This window comes from Podarcis pityusensis, assembly GCF_964106645.2.
Source record: "Podarcis pityusensis genome assembly, chromosome: 2".
Classification (NCBI taxonomy): Eukaryota; Metazoa; Chordata; class Lepidosauria; order Squamata; family Lacertidae; genus Podarcis; species Podarcis pityusensis.
In genome coordinates this window covers 79574867-79587958 of record NC_138029.1, presented here as the reverse complement: position 1 = coordinate 79587958, position 13092 = coordinate 79574867, and the positions used below count along the sequence as shown (strand labels likewise).

Genomic DNA, 13092 nt, shown 5'->3' with positions numbered 1-13092 from the left:
TTGCAGTTTCTGCTGCAAAAGCGCTTGATTCCCCACCCCGCAGCAGGGCTTTTAATGCTGCTTAATTTTGACTTCTGTTTGCTCTCCTAGCAGCAGCGGACCCAGGGAGACCCTGAGCCCCAATCGCAGGCAGCCCTCGCGAGGGAAAACACGGGCCAGGGAAGACCGAGCTTGCTCGGTGTGTCATAGAAGAGCACTGAAAAGGAGCGACTTTTTGTTACGTGCCCCCCTTGTAATCAGAGGACGTTCAGCCGATGGAGATGCAGAGATGAGAAACGGCGCTTTGTTGAATTTGACCTTTTGTCTACGTCAGGCTTCCTCAACCTCAGACCTCTAGATGTTTTTTTGGCCTACAACTCCCATGATCCTTAGCTAGCAGGACCAGTGGTCAGGGATGATGGGAATTGTAGTCTCAAAACAGCTGGAGGGCCGAGGTTGAGGAAGCCTGGACGTCTTTCTTTTTTTAAAGCACACAGAGAGTAAAGTCCTAGTTGCAGTGCATTGAAAAGCACCGTGGCTGCTCTCCACAATTGCAAAACCAAGCCGCTGAGGCATAATTATTTGGCACAACGGGGGTGAGGAGAGGTTCTGTGTTTCCAAAGCCTATGTGACAAGCAGATATTCAGCAGGCACACCTACTGCCCAGCCCATGCACCTACATAGAAAACATTCCGTTCTTCTGACAGGGAGGTGTCAAATGTGCACCTTCTTCTATTGATATTAAAAGACTGCTTAGTTAGCAGCCCTTCTCTGGCCCAGTATATGCTAGTCCAAGCGTTGCTAATCTGGTGCCTATGAGCACAATGACACTTGCAAAGTTAGTCCCCCCAGGCAGAGGGCCCAATCTCTGAGCTTTCTTTAAAGTCAGTCTCAAGCCCCCCTAGAAACAATGTTATGAAGCAAAATTGGCAGGTACCCACCTAAGTGATTTCTATGAAATGAGCCAGCCTGACTGCTCCCGTCACTTGTTGTTGTTTATTCGTTTAGTCGTGTCCAACTCTTCGTGACCCCATGGACCAGAGCACGCCAGGCTCCCGTCACTGTTTTTAGCCAATGAATGATGTCAGATGATTGGTAAGTGGTTTTTTTGAACACCAGGGAATTCCTGTGGCCCTAAAGAGTTGTTTTCCTCTTGTCTGCTTCTGTCTTTTGTTCTAGTCTTTGGAATCCATGTAGTTTGCCCTTCCTCTCTCACTAGCAATCAGGATGCATCTTTCCTATGGTAGGTTTGTCTGAGATCACACTAGAAGTTATGCAAATATACAGTAAGTATGGGCGGATATTAAAGATTTCAGCCTCCCCACAAAAGGCAAATGTGAAAATTTTGCCTGTCCTGCTCTGGATAAAATATTGCAGCTTTACCTTCACATGCAATATCTTCAATGACATTCAACTATCAGCCTAATTATAAACATATTTTACTCTGAATAAAGCCCAGTACTAAGCTTGAGACTGAATTGCCTAGACACCAGTAACAATAGGAACATAGTTTCAATCCACAATTGAAATAGGAGTCTCAGATTGTTGTCGCGTCCATAAAATCCAAATGTAAGTGTCAGCAGTACACTTGGAGTCGCGGAAAGAACAAAAGTAGAATATATATTGAGCTAGGGATTCACTGGAGGACCTTGAGATAACTTCATTTTCCAGATTCAGTCATCAGCATCCCCTTCCTCTGCAATACAGAGGTAGGAATAGAGGCCTATGACGTCATACAATTGTAACAATTACCAATATATTTGTTCTTTGAACACCTAAAACAAACTGCTGTATAGTTAACTGAAATTTAATGTTAATCAAAGAATGATAAGCTCAATAGGGTGGGGGTGCTGGTGTTTCTTGCCTCCCTCCCCTAAAACCACAGAGAGAACTTATTTACTATTGTTTTAAGTTTCAAAGGTGCTAGAAGTTATTTTGCTATTGACAAACTCAAAAAGCATTTACTTCTGCCATCTGATGGATGCATGCTATAACTACAGGTCTGGGAGAGGACAAATCCTTCTGTAGGGTTTACTCCTTAGTCTTCTAATCCCCCGAAATATCCTGCGAGGCAGTGGAGGTTTGGGATCAGTTTTCCTTCTCCCAGGTGGTCTACCTTCCCAGGTTGATGAGCTCCATCTGCCCCTCACTTCCCTCTACATCATGTGCAGAAACCATTTTCTTAATCGTTGGCCCCACTATTGGTCTCTTTGCATGCAGGGAAGACACATTGGCTACCCTCACCTGATTTAGCCGGCCAGTCAAAGCCATTCCTGGACCGCTGTCACACACCAACAGCTTTTAGGAGTCACAGGTGAGAGCTGGGTGCAGGGTGGGGACCAAAGGTGGACAACTACCCCAGAAGCACAGCATGTCCCCCACCAGAAGTACTACCTCTCCCCTAACACTCCATACACCCCAACTATGTAAGCATCAGTAATCTTTACTGCTTCTGATGGTCTAACATGTTGTATCTGGAGCTGAGATTCTGGCTAGCTTATGACTGGACATGTGATTTCCTACCTATAAATTACCCTCTCCATCCTCTTAAACACTGTGAAACCAAAGGATGATAAATGTGAATGGCAGCCAATGTAGTGCTACTTGTTCTGTGTGGAGATATTCCATGCTAAAGGTTCATGGAGAACAGAAAGGTTCTGATGGCTCAAGGTTCAATAAACCATAGGAAACAACAAATCTCTACTAATTCTATCATTTTTCCTGTTCACAAATTACTCTGAAGGAGCTAATTCCTCATACAAATTCAATCTTTCTACCAATGCATTATAATTTTCAAGTAAATTATGATGGATCATAGGAAAAGTTTAACATCAGTGATAACCATACGCATAAATGAGTAGAAGCAAAACCACGTAAGAACAATGCTAGCTTTCGTAGCAGTGTTTAACTTGCAAGCACTGTGAAATACCATTCAATAAACACAGTATCTCAAAGCACTGAATGGGTGTCATGATGGATAAGTCATTGTTTACGGCATACTAAGTCAATCACAGTACTTTCTACATGGCGCTTTTAACAGTAATGTACTGTTTGCACTGCCACACAGTGAGGTATAAGCTATAATTATTCCTCCCTGTTTTATCTGCAGAATGAGAAGCAGTAGATTCTCCATAGGCCCATGCAATACATGCAGAAGGATGGAGGATTAAGAAAGGGGGCAAGTTATATAAGAGGATATGACATGTTACAGCAGTAGTCCTCAACCTCTGGGACCCAAGTATGAGGTTTTAGTGGCACATGTGTGACCCACCTTAGGTGAGGTATGGGTCCTGGCCCCACCAATTCCTGAACCAACTTGCTCAAGAACTTCCGTAAGTAAATTAAGACCATACTATTGGTCGTGCATACAGTGCTAGGAGCATATCAATGTGAACTCATCCTTAGGTTCACATTTTATAGTCAAGCTGGTATATGTAATTGAAAATGAGGGGAAATCATTTTGAGACATGTTAGCGTACTATACATTTCTGTGAGAAATGTTACACAAGAACCGAGAATGTAACCCGCTGTAACAGTATGCTGCTAGTGTATAGCAGCAAGCATAATGAATTGGCAGCTGTATTGCTTGGGAAAGTAAGTTTTCTAACAAAGGAATTAAGGCTGAAGGGTAATTCCCAAGGATAAAATTATTACTGACGTTAAAAGGCATAAGCCCAAATCTGTTTACTATGCAATGTTATCTCATGGTGCTCAATGGCACTTATTTCCAGGCATAAATATGCAGCTCCAGTGTCAGGGAATTACAGCAAGCATACAAATGTTTACCCAACTAGAAATCTTAGGATATTTGTAGTACAGAAATACTAACCTACCATGAACAGTTCAGCAAGGTTGTATACAAAGCTGTATTTTCTGTGATTGCACAGGAACACAACACTGAGAAAGAGTATCCTTAGAAACTTCGCATTCACTAACGATGTAGGCAATGCCTGGCCAAAAACCCAGGAGGAAGATGGTATTGAGAATTTCTCCTAATGAAGCCTTCAATACCCTCTCGCACAAGCCCTACCCTTCATTGGAGCGTTTGGCCCCAGATGGTAATGTGATGTAATGTCTGAAAAAGGTTCCCCATGTCAGCTCTATGACAGGCATGTACACAGAACTATACAAAGCCGGTAACAAAGTTCTTCATGCAAGCTGTAAATGTGAACTTTCTTCATCCAACAGCGATGTGAATCTTTGCTCCTGAATTACTTTGACCTGAACGTAGTGCTATGCATCTTGAGCTGTAAAACCAAGGTTGTAACTCTCTTCTTAGTATGAAGGGAGGTTGGGTGAGTGAACAGAAGGGACACGTTCTATATCCCTTTTTGTTATCCAGGTTTTTTGAATATTTTTACTGGATTGTCAGAAATTCCAGCTTTTGTGAAATAATGTCCTGGGCCTAGCTCAACAGCATTTCAAAACTAGGGGCCACATCAAATGAAATCCAGCCCTTAGTACACCCACTGAAATTAATGGACAAGTTCACTTTTCCGAGTTTCTAGTCTAACACTGGCTATCACCCAGTTAAGGTTATTAGTATGCTATATTAATTCTACGTAAGACTGAAATCACGAACTTCTTTTGAAGGTTTGTCATTTGAGCATTACCCTACCTGTGCATTCAGTATCAAAATGTGTGTACCAACCAATTTTTATGGCAAAAGAAATCTGTATTCAGAGAACACATCAGACCTGCATTACTCATTCACCTAATGATTGTGTTATATTGGAACTGAAAAAAAATACTTTGCTAGGCTCTTTCCACTGTATTGCACCAAAGAAAAACAAAATTAATGGGACGTTGGTTAAGAGGGTCTCACACGTATGGTACTTTGCTTGTTTATAGCAGACCATTTTTTGTATTTGTCACAGAATACTATTGGCCATGCAGAATCTTCCTTTTCCCAGTGCTGGGAAACTCTTAGGGTGCACTGACCAAATTTTACCAAGTCTCATTAGCCTCCACATAGCTGAAATCCAGTTGACGTTTCAGAGCTGAAATGACTTCCAAGAAGTTGTCATTGGCAGAGACCTGGTTCTAGCAATAAGCTTTAAGGGATATAGATCAAGCAGTCTTGTTACCAGATATTTTGCTGTTTGAATATCCATGCATCTTCTCCCCAGCAGGCAAGAAGAGAATCTACTTCTATCTTTAGTCAACCTCAACTACAGCCTACATTCTTGTCTCCCTTACTAGTAACATGGTCTTGAATAACATGCCAGTTAAGTGATTTTTTCTAATATAAAGGCTGAAGAATTGCATAATTTTTTTCTCCCAAGTTAGTGGAAACTTTTAATGTGATGGGTAATTGGATAGAATAAAGACTTAACATAAACATCAATTGCTTGGTAAATCATTTAACCAGAGCATGGGTCCCTTTCAACTTCCTACTAGGTCACTTTCCAGCAGTAAAGCATCAAGTACCTGCAAAATCAGGGGGTGAAGGTGCACATACTTACTTCCCTCTCCTCCTAGTTCATACTGACAATGGCCAAAGATAGGCTCCTTCTTGCTCCATTTTTCTCCCAAGGAAGAGCTGGTCACACAAGGAGCAGTTTTCCACATGATGAAATTTCCACATGATGAAATTTTATTCCTCTTATTTTAGATGTCATTGTCTCAATACATATTATTAGACATGCTTTCTAGCACTAATTGCTGCTGTTGGGAGTATTTAGAAATTCCATGCAGGCCTGTTTGACTGCAATATCAGCTGACAGCATTTATTGGTTTGATATAAGCCACCTTTGGTACCACAGGTAAATGCGAGGGTGGGGCACACACCTACAAGTTTGTCCCTTCACTGCTAGTTCCATGTGATTACTTGAATGAAATGTACTCTTCACATACTTCTTTCTCCACCACAAAATGTACTTTGTCCATAATGTAGTTTTCCTAATGTGAAATTTGAAAGACTACAGGATTTTAACACAAGATATATAATTGTGTTCTTGGACAGTATCTTTAGGAATACTATATATAAAATAATTTTCCTAATGACTGGTCATTCTGCGGTTTGTCAATCTATGCAGAGAAAAAAGAATGCAAATATTGCTGCTGAAGTGATGTATTTGACAATTCTACAGTTTAAATGATACAGCAATTAACTTTGTATAATACAGTTGTGGTACAATAGTCAATGTTCAGCTTTTATTCTTCCACATTTGCCTCTGTAATGTTAATTTGTACTATGTATCTGAAAAATAAACCCCAAACAAAAAACTTCAGCCAAACTCCCCTTCCTCCTCCAGCTTTATTGATAGTTTAAAATTACATTTCTATATTCTAGGACTTCAATTGCTTTTACCATCTGACTTTAAAAACTGATTACAAGCAAATGAAACTCAACAGTTGTCTAAGTGATATAGTATACAAAAATAACATCTTGATTTCTGTGAAAATGCATTTCTTTGCAAGTCCTGAATAGCTCCAAATTGTGTATGCTCTAAAGCACTGATGTTCTGGGTTTGATTTAATTTGAAATATTTAATGTTTCCCATTACCTTGTTATCTCATATTAGACATTCACTTATTGTATTACTGTTACTTCAGTTCTCGATTTCTCCCTCACTCTCGTGGCCATTAACAGGCATGTGCATTGTTTTGTTTATCCCACTTAGCTATACGCTCTAGGTAAGGCCTGATACAGATACTCGGTGTTATAACAGTTATTGAGGTCAGATAATCCAAGGCCATTATTGTAATTAGTTACTGTGGAAGTTCAGACACTTCGTTTGTTTTCCTCCTGCATATGATCACTTCCATGGAACCCAGGGAGGCTTTGCTGGTCTGACTTAACTCTTTCCACTCATCCATCCCTATTCACCAGTGGCACGGAAAGGGGGTTCTTTAACAAAGCATTATACATAACACCTCTACCAAACTAAACATAAACATTTTTGTAGTTAAATGCAGAAAGTCGATTTTTCCACCCCTTTCCTCCTTTTACACGGCAAGTAAAGCTCACTGGCCTGGGAATAGCCTCTATCTGCCAACCTTTGGCCAGTGAAGAGGATTCAGAGAAAAATAATACAACCATCAATCAGAAAAAGGAGGGGCGACAAAGGAAAACAGTTAAGCTGTAGCCTCAATTGTGCATTCCCGTGCAAGGTGTCCTGACTCGCCACAACGATAGCAGTTGACTTCGCTAGTCTTGCTGCAGTTGATGGCTACATGGCCAGTTTCACCACACCTGCAATCAGACAGGACAGAACTTCAGTCCCACACACAAAGTACATCCATAGAAACACTACTGTATAGTATTCGGGACATTGCAGACATGATTCCTATGTCCCATGTTTTCAGCTTCTTCACAAAATAAACTCATTCTACACTTGTACAGTCATACCCTTACTGAAACCTAGTTGACCCTAAAAATTTTGGAGTTTACCCAAGTGAGCAATGAGGTATTAGCAACTTGAGAAGTTACAAATCACGAGTTCTATGGTAAGAGCACAAAATAATTTAATGGGACACAGAAAGAAAATCAATAAACAAATTTTATTACGGTAGAAACCGTTGCAAAAAAAATAATCCAAATGTTAACTAACCCCATATATTTTATTGTAAATACACAATTTGTTTATAAGAGACCTAAAGGTCAGCATAATGGGATTAATATTCACATTTGTTGATTTACCTATAGCATTTCACTTTGGTGCAGTCCTTTTGGATGTGTCCAAATTCCCCACAAGAATAGCACTTCTGCTCATCTGCATGGTCACAGTCGCGAGCCAAGTGGCCAGGTTTGCCACAGTTGTAGCAGCACTGCTCTCTCTCTCTCTTGGGCTCTTTGCAGTCCTTAGCAATATGGCCACCTCTACCGCAGTTATAGCAGGCTTCCACAATAAGAAAAAGGAGACAAACAAGACTATAAAACCTGGAGAGAGTTGCAGAATATGTGCTTAACATTGTGTTACGTCCCATAATTAACTGGCAATGTTTCTCCCCATCCAAACTTTAGAAATACTTACCATCCTCCTGAAGATCACAATCCTTGGCAAGATGACCAGATTCACCACAGCGATAACAGATGTCTGGGAGTGATGATGACATAAACTGGAAGCCTATTTAGAAAGATAAAGCCATTTAACAATTCAGTAGTGGTACTACATGTACCATAGTTAAACCACATAATGGGACAAAAAAGAGCATACCAATTTATTTTTGCTCACTCTATTGCACTGTAAATAGGAACAATATTAAAGCAGCTGTGTAAATAAGCCCACAAAAAAACCAGTCAGTCAGTTAAAAAACCAAACCAAACCAATCATGACATCTCCCAGAGATACTGGCAGAGAAGGAATGACTCTGCTCGCCCCTTCCATTGCATTTCCGCTATTGTGTTGGAGGAAAACTTTTCTTCCTCTGTGGCTCTTTTCAAAACCTAAAGGACTAGGTGATCAGTCCCTCCCTCCACATACCTACTTATTCACCTACATTTAATTCCTAGCAGCTGTGGCTAGGCTACCAAATGAGTTGTTAAAAGAGACTAACTAATGTTTACTTTCAATTTGTACAATATGCTTTGGGGGTGGGAAAATACCTCTGCCACGGCTTCGCATTCCACGCCCGCGACCCATTCCAGTAGGGCACTCCCGAGCCCAATGGCCAGTACGCCCACATTTGAAGCACTCGTTGCTGCTCATTGCTGCAATTAGGTTTCCTAAGAAAGAGGGGAAATGTTGTTAGAATAATGTATTTATATAATAACATTTACAAGAGCTGAAGTGCTTGATGCCACCTTGTAAACTACCTATAAATACTGTTCAAATGTAAACTGCTTTCATTTTTCACAGTATTGACACAACTTAACCCAAAATTTCTAATAATACAGCATATTAAGTCCAATGGCTATACTCTAAACCTAACATGGAGGATAACATCCAACTCTACCTGTTACAAATTACTGTTGTGAACCTCACTTTCCTTTATCTGACTTTGCTCATGTACTAATTTCATTATTTACATTTACATACCATCATTCTTTTGGCATTATCTCATCTTCCATACAAGGAGTCCAAGCAATGTAACAGTTCTCCACCCTTCCCTTTATTCCCAAGAGCTCAGGAGATGTAGCTGGTTCTTCTCCACCCAATAAGATCTTTATCTGCTACCAATGTGAGCAGCATGTGAACAGGGTTGAATAGCCAATACAATTCATATGAATAAAAAACTAGCACCTAAGCCCTTCCTGTCACATTTTAAGAGTCAGCTCCTTTCTATTAAGTTATTTGGCACATTCTTGCTGGAACTCAGGGGTACAGATGTCCATCTTTCAGCAGGCATCCTGTGAGAGTGTGTATTGAAATATGACATAGGCTGCTGTCAGCACCAACTAGTGTCTCTTCCCCACTCTATACTGGCTCTGACTTATCTTTTGTCTCCTTTGTTCCTCTTCCACCAGTTCTCCTCTCAAGCCACAATTCTTCCCACATACTGCCTCATTTGGCCTTTCGCATAAACCTCTTCCTATACCTTCTTATCCTTTCATTCATTCTAGTTCATTCATCTTCCCTCTGCTCCATTTAGGTATAGTCCATCCCCATGACTATTTTTCCAACACATAATCTCCCCCCCAGGAACTACATGAGGTAAAAATCTCTGATGCGTTATGTCACTTCCTTCCAAGTATATCCTATTACTTTTTCTTCTCTCTACTTTCAAGATAAATCTCCCCTTCCTGCACCATTTCAATGACTCCAGAGAAGGCAAACAGGTGCACAGTATAATAATATAGACACCCATCTCTGTGTTAGAAAAAGCTTATATCCATGAACTATTAATAGCAGATAAATTTTGTGCCTTGTAAAACTACTGCCTGTTGCTAAATAAGAAATAACTCAGTACAGTATAGCACTTGGGCAGTTCATGAGTCATGTCCCACATGCAGCCCTCACAAACCTACAATGTGATCCATCAGAGGCAATGTTTGAAATCATCAGGCGCATTTTGCACCTGGTTATCAGCCACTTGCGACCATGTGAAGATGCCCAGGCACTAGGATGACGCATGACACCTCCACCATCTGGAGTTGCATGCCTGGGGATCCTTGGATCTTTGTTTTCACACACCAGCAACACATGCTGTAGAATTCTATCTGTTATATTTTATCTGCAGAATCAGAATGAATTTCAGGAACCAAATGCTGTATTTAAAAATATGACTTTAGAGCAGTCTGGCCCCAAAATGGTAACTAGGAATTCCGTTTTGGCGACTGTAACCATAATTTAAGGAGCCATTTGGCACATAGCTTACACATCTGAGTTTCTAACAATGATCACAGGTGCCCAAGGCACCTGCCCCCAACATTTCCTGATCACCATCAAATTTTGCTGCCTTGGAGTAAGCTCAATTGTGATGGGAAGCATCATCTTCATGTGCCTTCTACTCCTTGTAAATGGCAGAGAGCACTAGTAGGAAATGGAAGATGCCTTTCTCCCCATCACAATCAAGAAATAGTGAAGTGTATGATAATAGCCCAGCCCTACACTGCGTTTGGCCATATCCAATGGCAAGTGGCTTAACTGTTCACCAACCACCCATGCAGCCTTTAGGTGAACTACGCCTACATTATAGGAATATGCTCAAGTTCTCTAATACTCAGGGATAACATGGGAAATAGATAGGATCAGATTTCCAACTCGCACTATGGTGAGAGGCACTCAGAATGCTTCTGAAATGCAGTGTGAAGGCAATGAAGAGAAATTTACCAGAAAATGATTATAAACACAATTTGATACCTTTCTGATGAAATCTTTATTGTCACTATGAAGCAATTATTTTCCACCTTTTGTCCCACATTTATCACAGTAGACTTTGCCCAGATTTTTCAGTTCTGTAAGTTAATAGCTGCCATTGAAAAGGCCAAGACCCAGCACAGCTTAGGACACGCATGTCCAAAGTCTGTTTCGGGGACCTAATCTGGCCCGCCAGTCGGTTTAATCCGGCCCCTGTGGCAGTTTATTTCCTGGGGTAAAATCCTTAAAAAAGCTCAACAACTTTGGTTGGCCCTCCACTTCATCAAATCTGGCCCTCTTTGGAAAAAGTTTGGCCACCACTGGCTTAGGAGCTCAGACAAGTATATTTATTTAATAGTTAGCTTTAACAGTTCAGCCAAAGGGACACTCCAACTAGGCAAGGCTTTTAAATAAATTATGTAGCTTGGGCATCTGTTTTTATATCTGTTTTAGTTTTGGGGGTGCAATAACTTGTTATATTTACATTGTCTTTGATTTCATGATTCTATGCCTTATTTGTATACAATTTTTCTCTTATTTAAGCAATTTAAGTCACCCAGATAATTTTTCTATGAGGCAGCATAAAAATGCTTTAAATGACAAAGTAAACATATGTTAAATTCCTAAAGGGCAACAGTATGAACCTGCTACAAACACTTAATAATCCTAGAACATTTTAAATGCAAATGAAATCATAGTAGCATAAGCAACTGAGACCTGCATCAATATAAACTTCCTTGAGCACTATAAAGCGACCAGATCAGGACATACACAAGTATGCCACTGCCTTACTTTCAGAGGACCTGCAGTTACCAAGTAGTGAAGAGCATCTGTTACACAAAATTCACAATCGTGCTTCAGCCAGGATTCAACTGGGAATTTGGTATTTAGTTATGATTTGCCCAAAAAGTAGCAACAGAATCAACAACGTGCAAGATTTCTATGTACTTTAGAAGTAGTTCTGGTTAATAATGCTCTGGTGCCACTTTTTAAGTCACCTGCTTTTTCAGGCTTCTTCCTCCCAGATTGTTCCTTAGTAACTGACCTCTCCATCAGAACACAGACTGCTTGGCTCATTTGAACTCTTCCTCAGCCTATTCCTTTAAATAGTACTCAAGTGATACAGAATACTACAATAAAGTCCTTGGCTGTCTCCACTGGATTTTACACTGTCAAGTCCTCCAAGCACCGTGCTTGTCGCCCGTGTTACTTAAAGCACCTAGCAGTGCATCACACTTTCGCAGAATGATCAGCGGTTCACACACGTCTCAAGGCTGCAAGCACACCCGCCTTGCTTGAGATCAAGTCCCACTGGAGCCAGCGGGGCTTGTTTCCCAACTGAGGGTCGGGCGCGCCGCCTTTCCCCGACCGAGGAGCGCGCCACACTCACCAATGGGCGGACAGCAGCACACGCCATCTTCGAGCGTCACAGACACGGCCGTGAATTACAATGGATCGGCTAACTAGCTGGCTCCTCTTGCGAGTTACTCAGCCGAACACGTGGAGGACGCGCGGGGAAGGCGGCGGCGGCGGCGACGCCATCGGAGACGAGCACCTTTCCCGAACTAGCTAGAGGGCGGCCCCAGGCGGAACGCCTCGCTTTGAGGTCCCGAGCCTCCCCACGAGGACACACTCCCACGACGACACTGTTATGGGGAGCGGCCGTGAGGGTGGGGGAGAAGAGAGAGCAGCCTCGCGTGCTGAGCGAAGGCCTCTTCTCCCTCCGCCTCATGATGTGTCCGCGTCCAACTCCAACCCTCGCGGCCCGTTTGAAATCTCACGCGCAGGCGCGCAGGGCCTGAACAGGGCCCAGACCAAACGAGCGCTTCTCGTGACGGGCAGGACCCGCCCGTCCCGTCTCCCTCCCGAGCGCGGGAGGTGGCCCCCGTCTCCTTCCCGGCCCAGAAGGCGGGAATGAGGAGCCCACCTACCTGCAACCGCCTCAGCCCTCCCGCGAGGGGGTCGACCACAGAGCGCCCTCAGCGAGCCCTTCTTTCCGTCTTCCTCAGAAACAACCGCGGCCGAGTACGGTGTTTTTTTTCTTTTCCCGCGCAGTAGGCCGGAACGAGCCAGCGCCCTCCTTCCCTCACCCCGCCCAGAGCTTTTCTCCTCACTCAATCCCCACCTCAAACTACGCCAACCCCGTCGGCCTACCTCGCCGAGGGTTACCTCTCTCTCGATTTTCGGTTCTGTCGTCGGTTGAAGCTGGACCTCCCCCGCGCGGCGATGGACTCTCCCCGCTCCTGCTCTCCTGCCCCCCCTCTCCGCTGCTCCGCGTGCGCGCGACTTGACTTGGCCTCTCTCTCTCTCTTCCACCCGCTGCCGTTGAGTCCCTGCTGGCTGCGCCACACGCGGTTTGCACACGACC

The 13092-nt window shown here is 42.7% G+C and overlaps 1 protein-coding gene and 1 long non-coding RNA gene across 6 annotated transcripts; one reads left to right on the top strand and one right to left on the bottom strand.

Moving 5' to 3' along the window:
• Nucleotides 1-47: 47 nt before the first annotated feature.
• On the top strand, nucleotides 48-6222 carry LOC308471295. The gene is made up of 4 exons (XR_013982882.1): nucleotides 48-967; nucleotides 1051-1688; nucleotides 2200-2293; nucleotides 3089-6222. It is a non-coding gene; the product is annotated as an uncharacterized lncRNA (long non-coding RNA).
• Nucleotides 6037-13061, bottom strand: CNBP (CCHC-type zinc finger nucleic acid binding protein). 5 transcript variants are annotated; one of them, XM_080995181.1, is made up of 5 exons: nucleotides 12879-13061; nucleotides 8531-8650; nucleotides 7959-8051; nucleotides 7625-7864; nucleotides 6037-7177 (listed from the first exon to the last, which is right to left on the bottom strand). In XM_080995181.1, exons 2-4 carry the CDS (start codon nucleotides 8631-8633, stop codon nucleotides 7635-7637), a joined length of 426 nt encoding a protein of 141 aa, XP_080851307.1. In that variant the 5' UTR covers nucleotides 8634-8650; nucleotides 12879-13061; the 3' UTR covers nucleotides 6037-7177; nucleotides 7625-7634. The 5 variants fall into 5 exon arrangements, with proteins under 5 accessions (XP_080851307.1, XP_080851304.1, XP_080851306.1 ...); XM_080995178.1 differs by having other exon boundaries at nucleotides 7625-7827; nucleotides 7960-8051; nucleotides 12894-13057; XM_080995180.1 differs by having other exon boundaries at nucleotides 7625-7823; nucleotides 12879-13054.
• Nucleotides 13062-13092: the final 31 nt, after the last annotated feature.

Coding starts and splice junctions, on each gene's coding strand:
- CNBP (XM_080995178.1), bottom strand. CDS start 8,633: ATGAGCAGCAACGAGTGCTTCAAATGTGGGCGTACTGGCCATTGGGCT. Junction 7,828..7,959: donor ATTGTGATCTTCAGGAGGAT/GGTAAGTATTTC, acceptor TTTCTTATTGTG/GAAGCCTGCTATAACTGCGG. Junction 7,178..7,624: donor ACCAAAGTGAAATGCTATAG/GTAAATCAACAA, acceptor GTCTGATTGCAG/GTGTGGTGAAACTGGCCATG.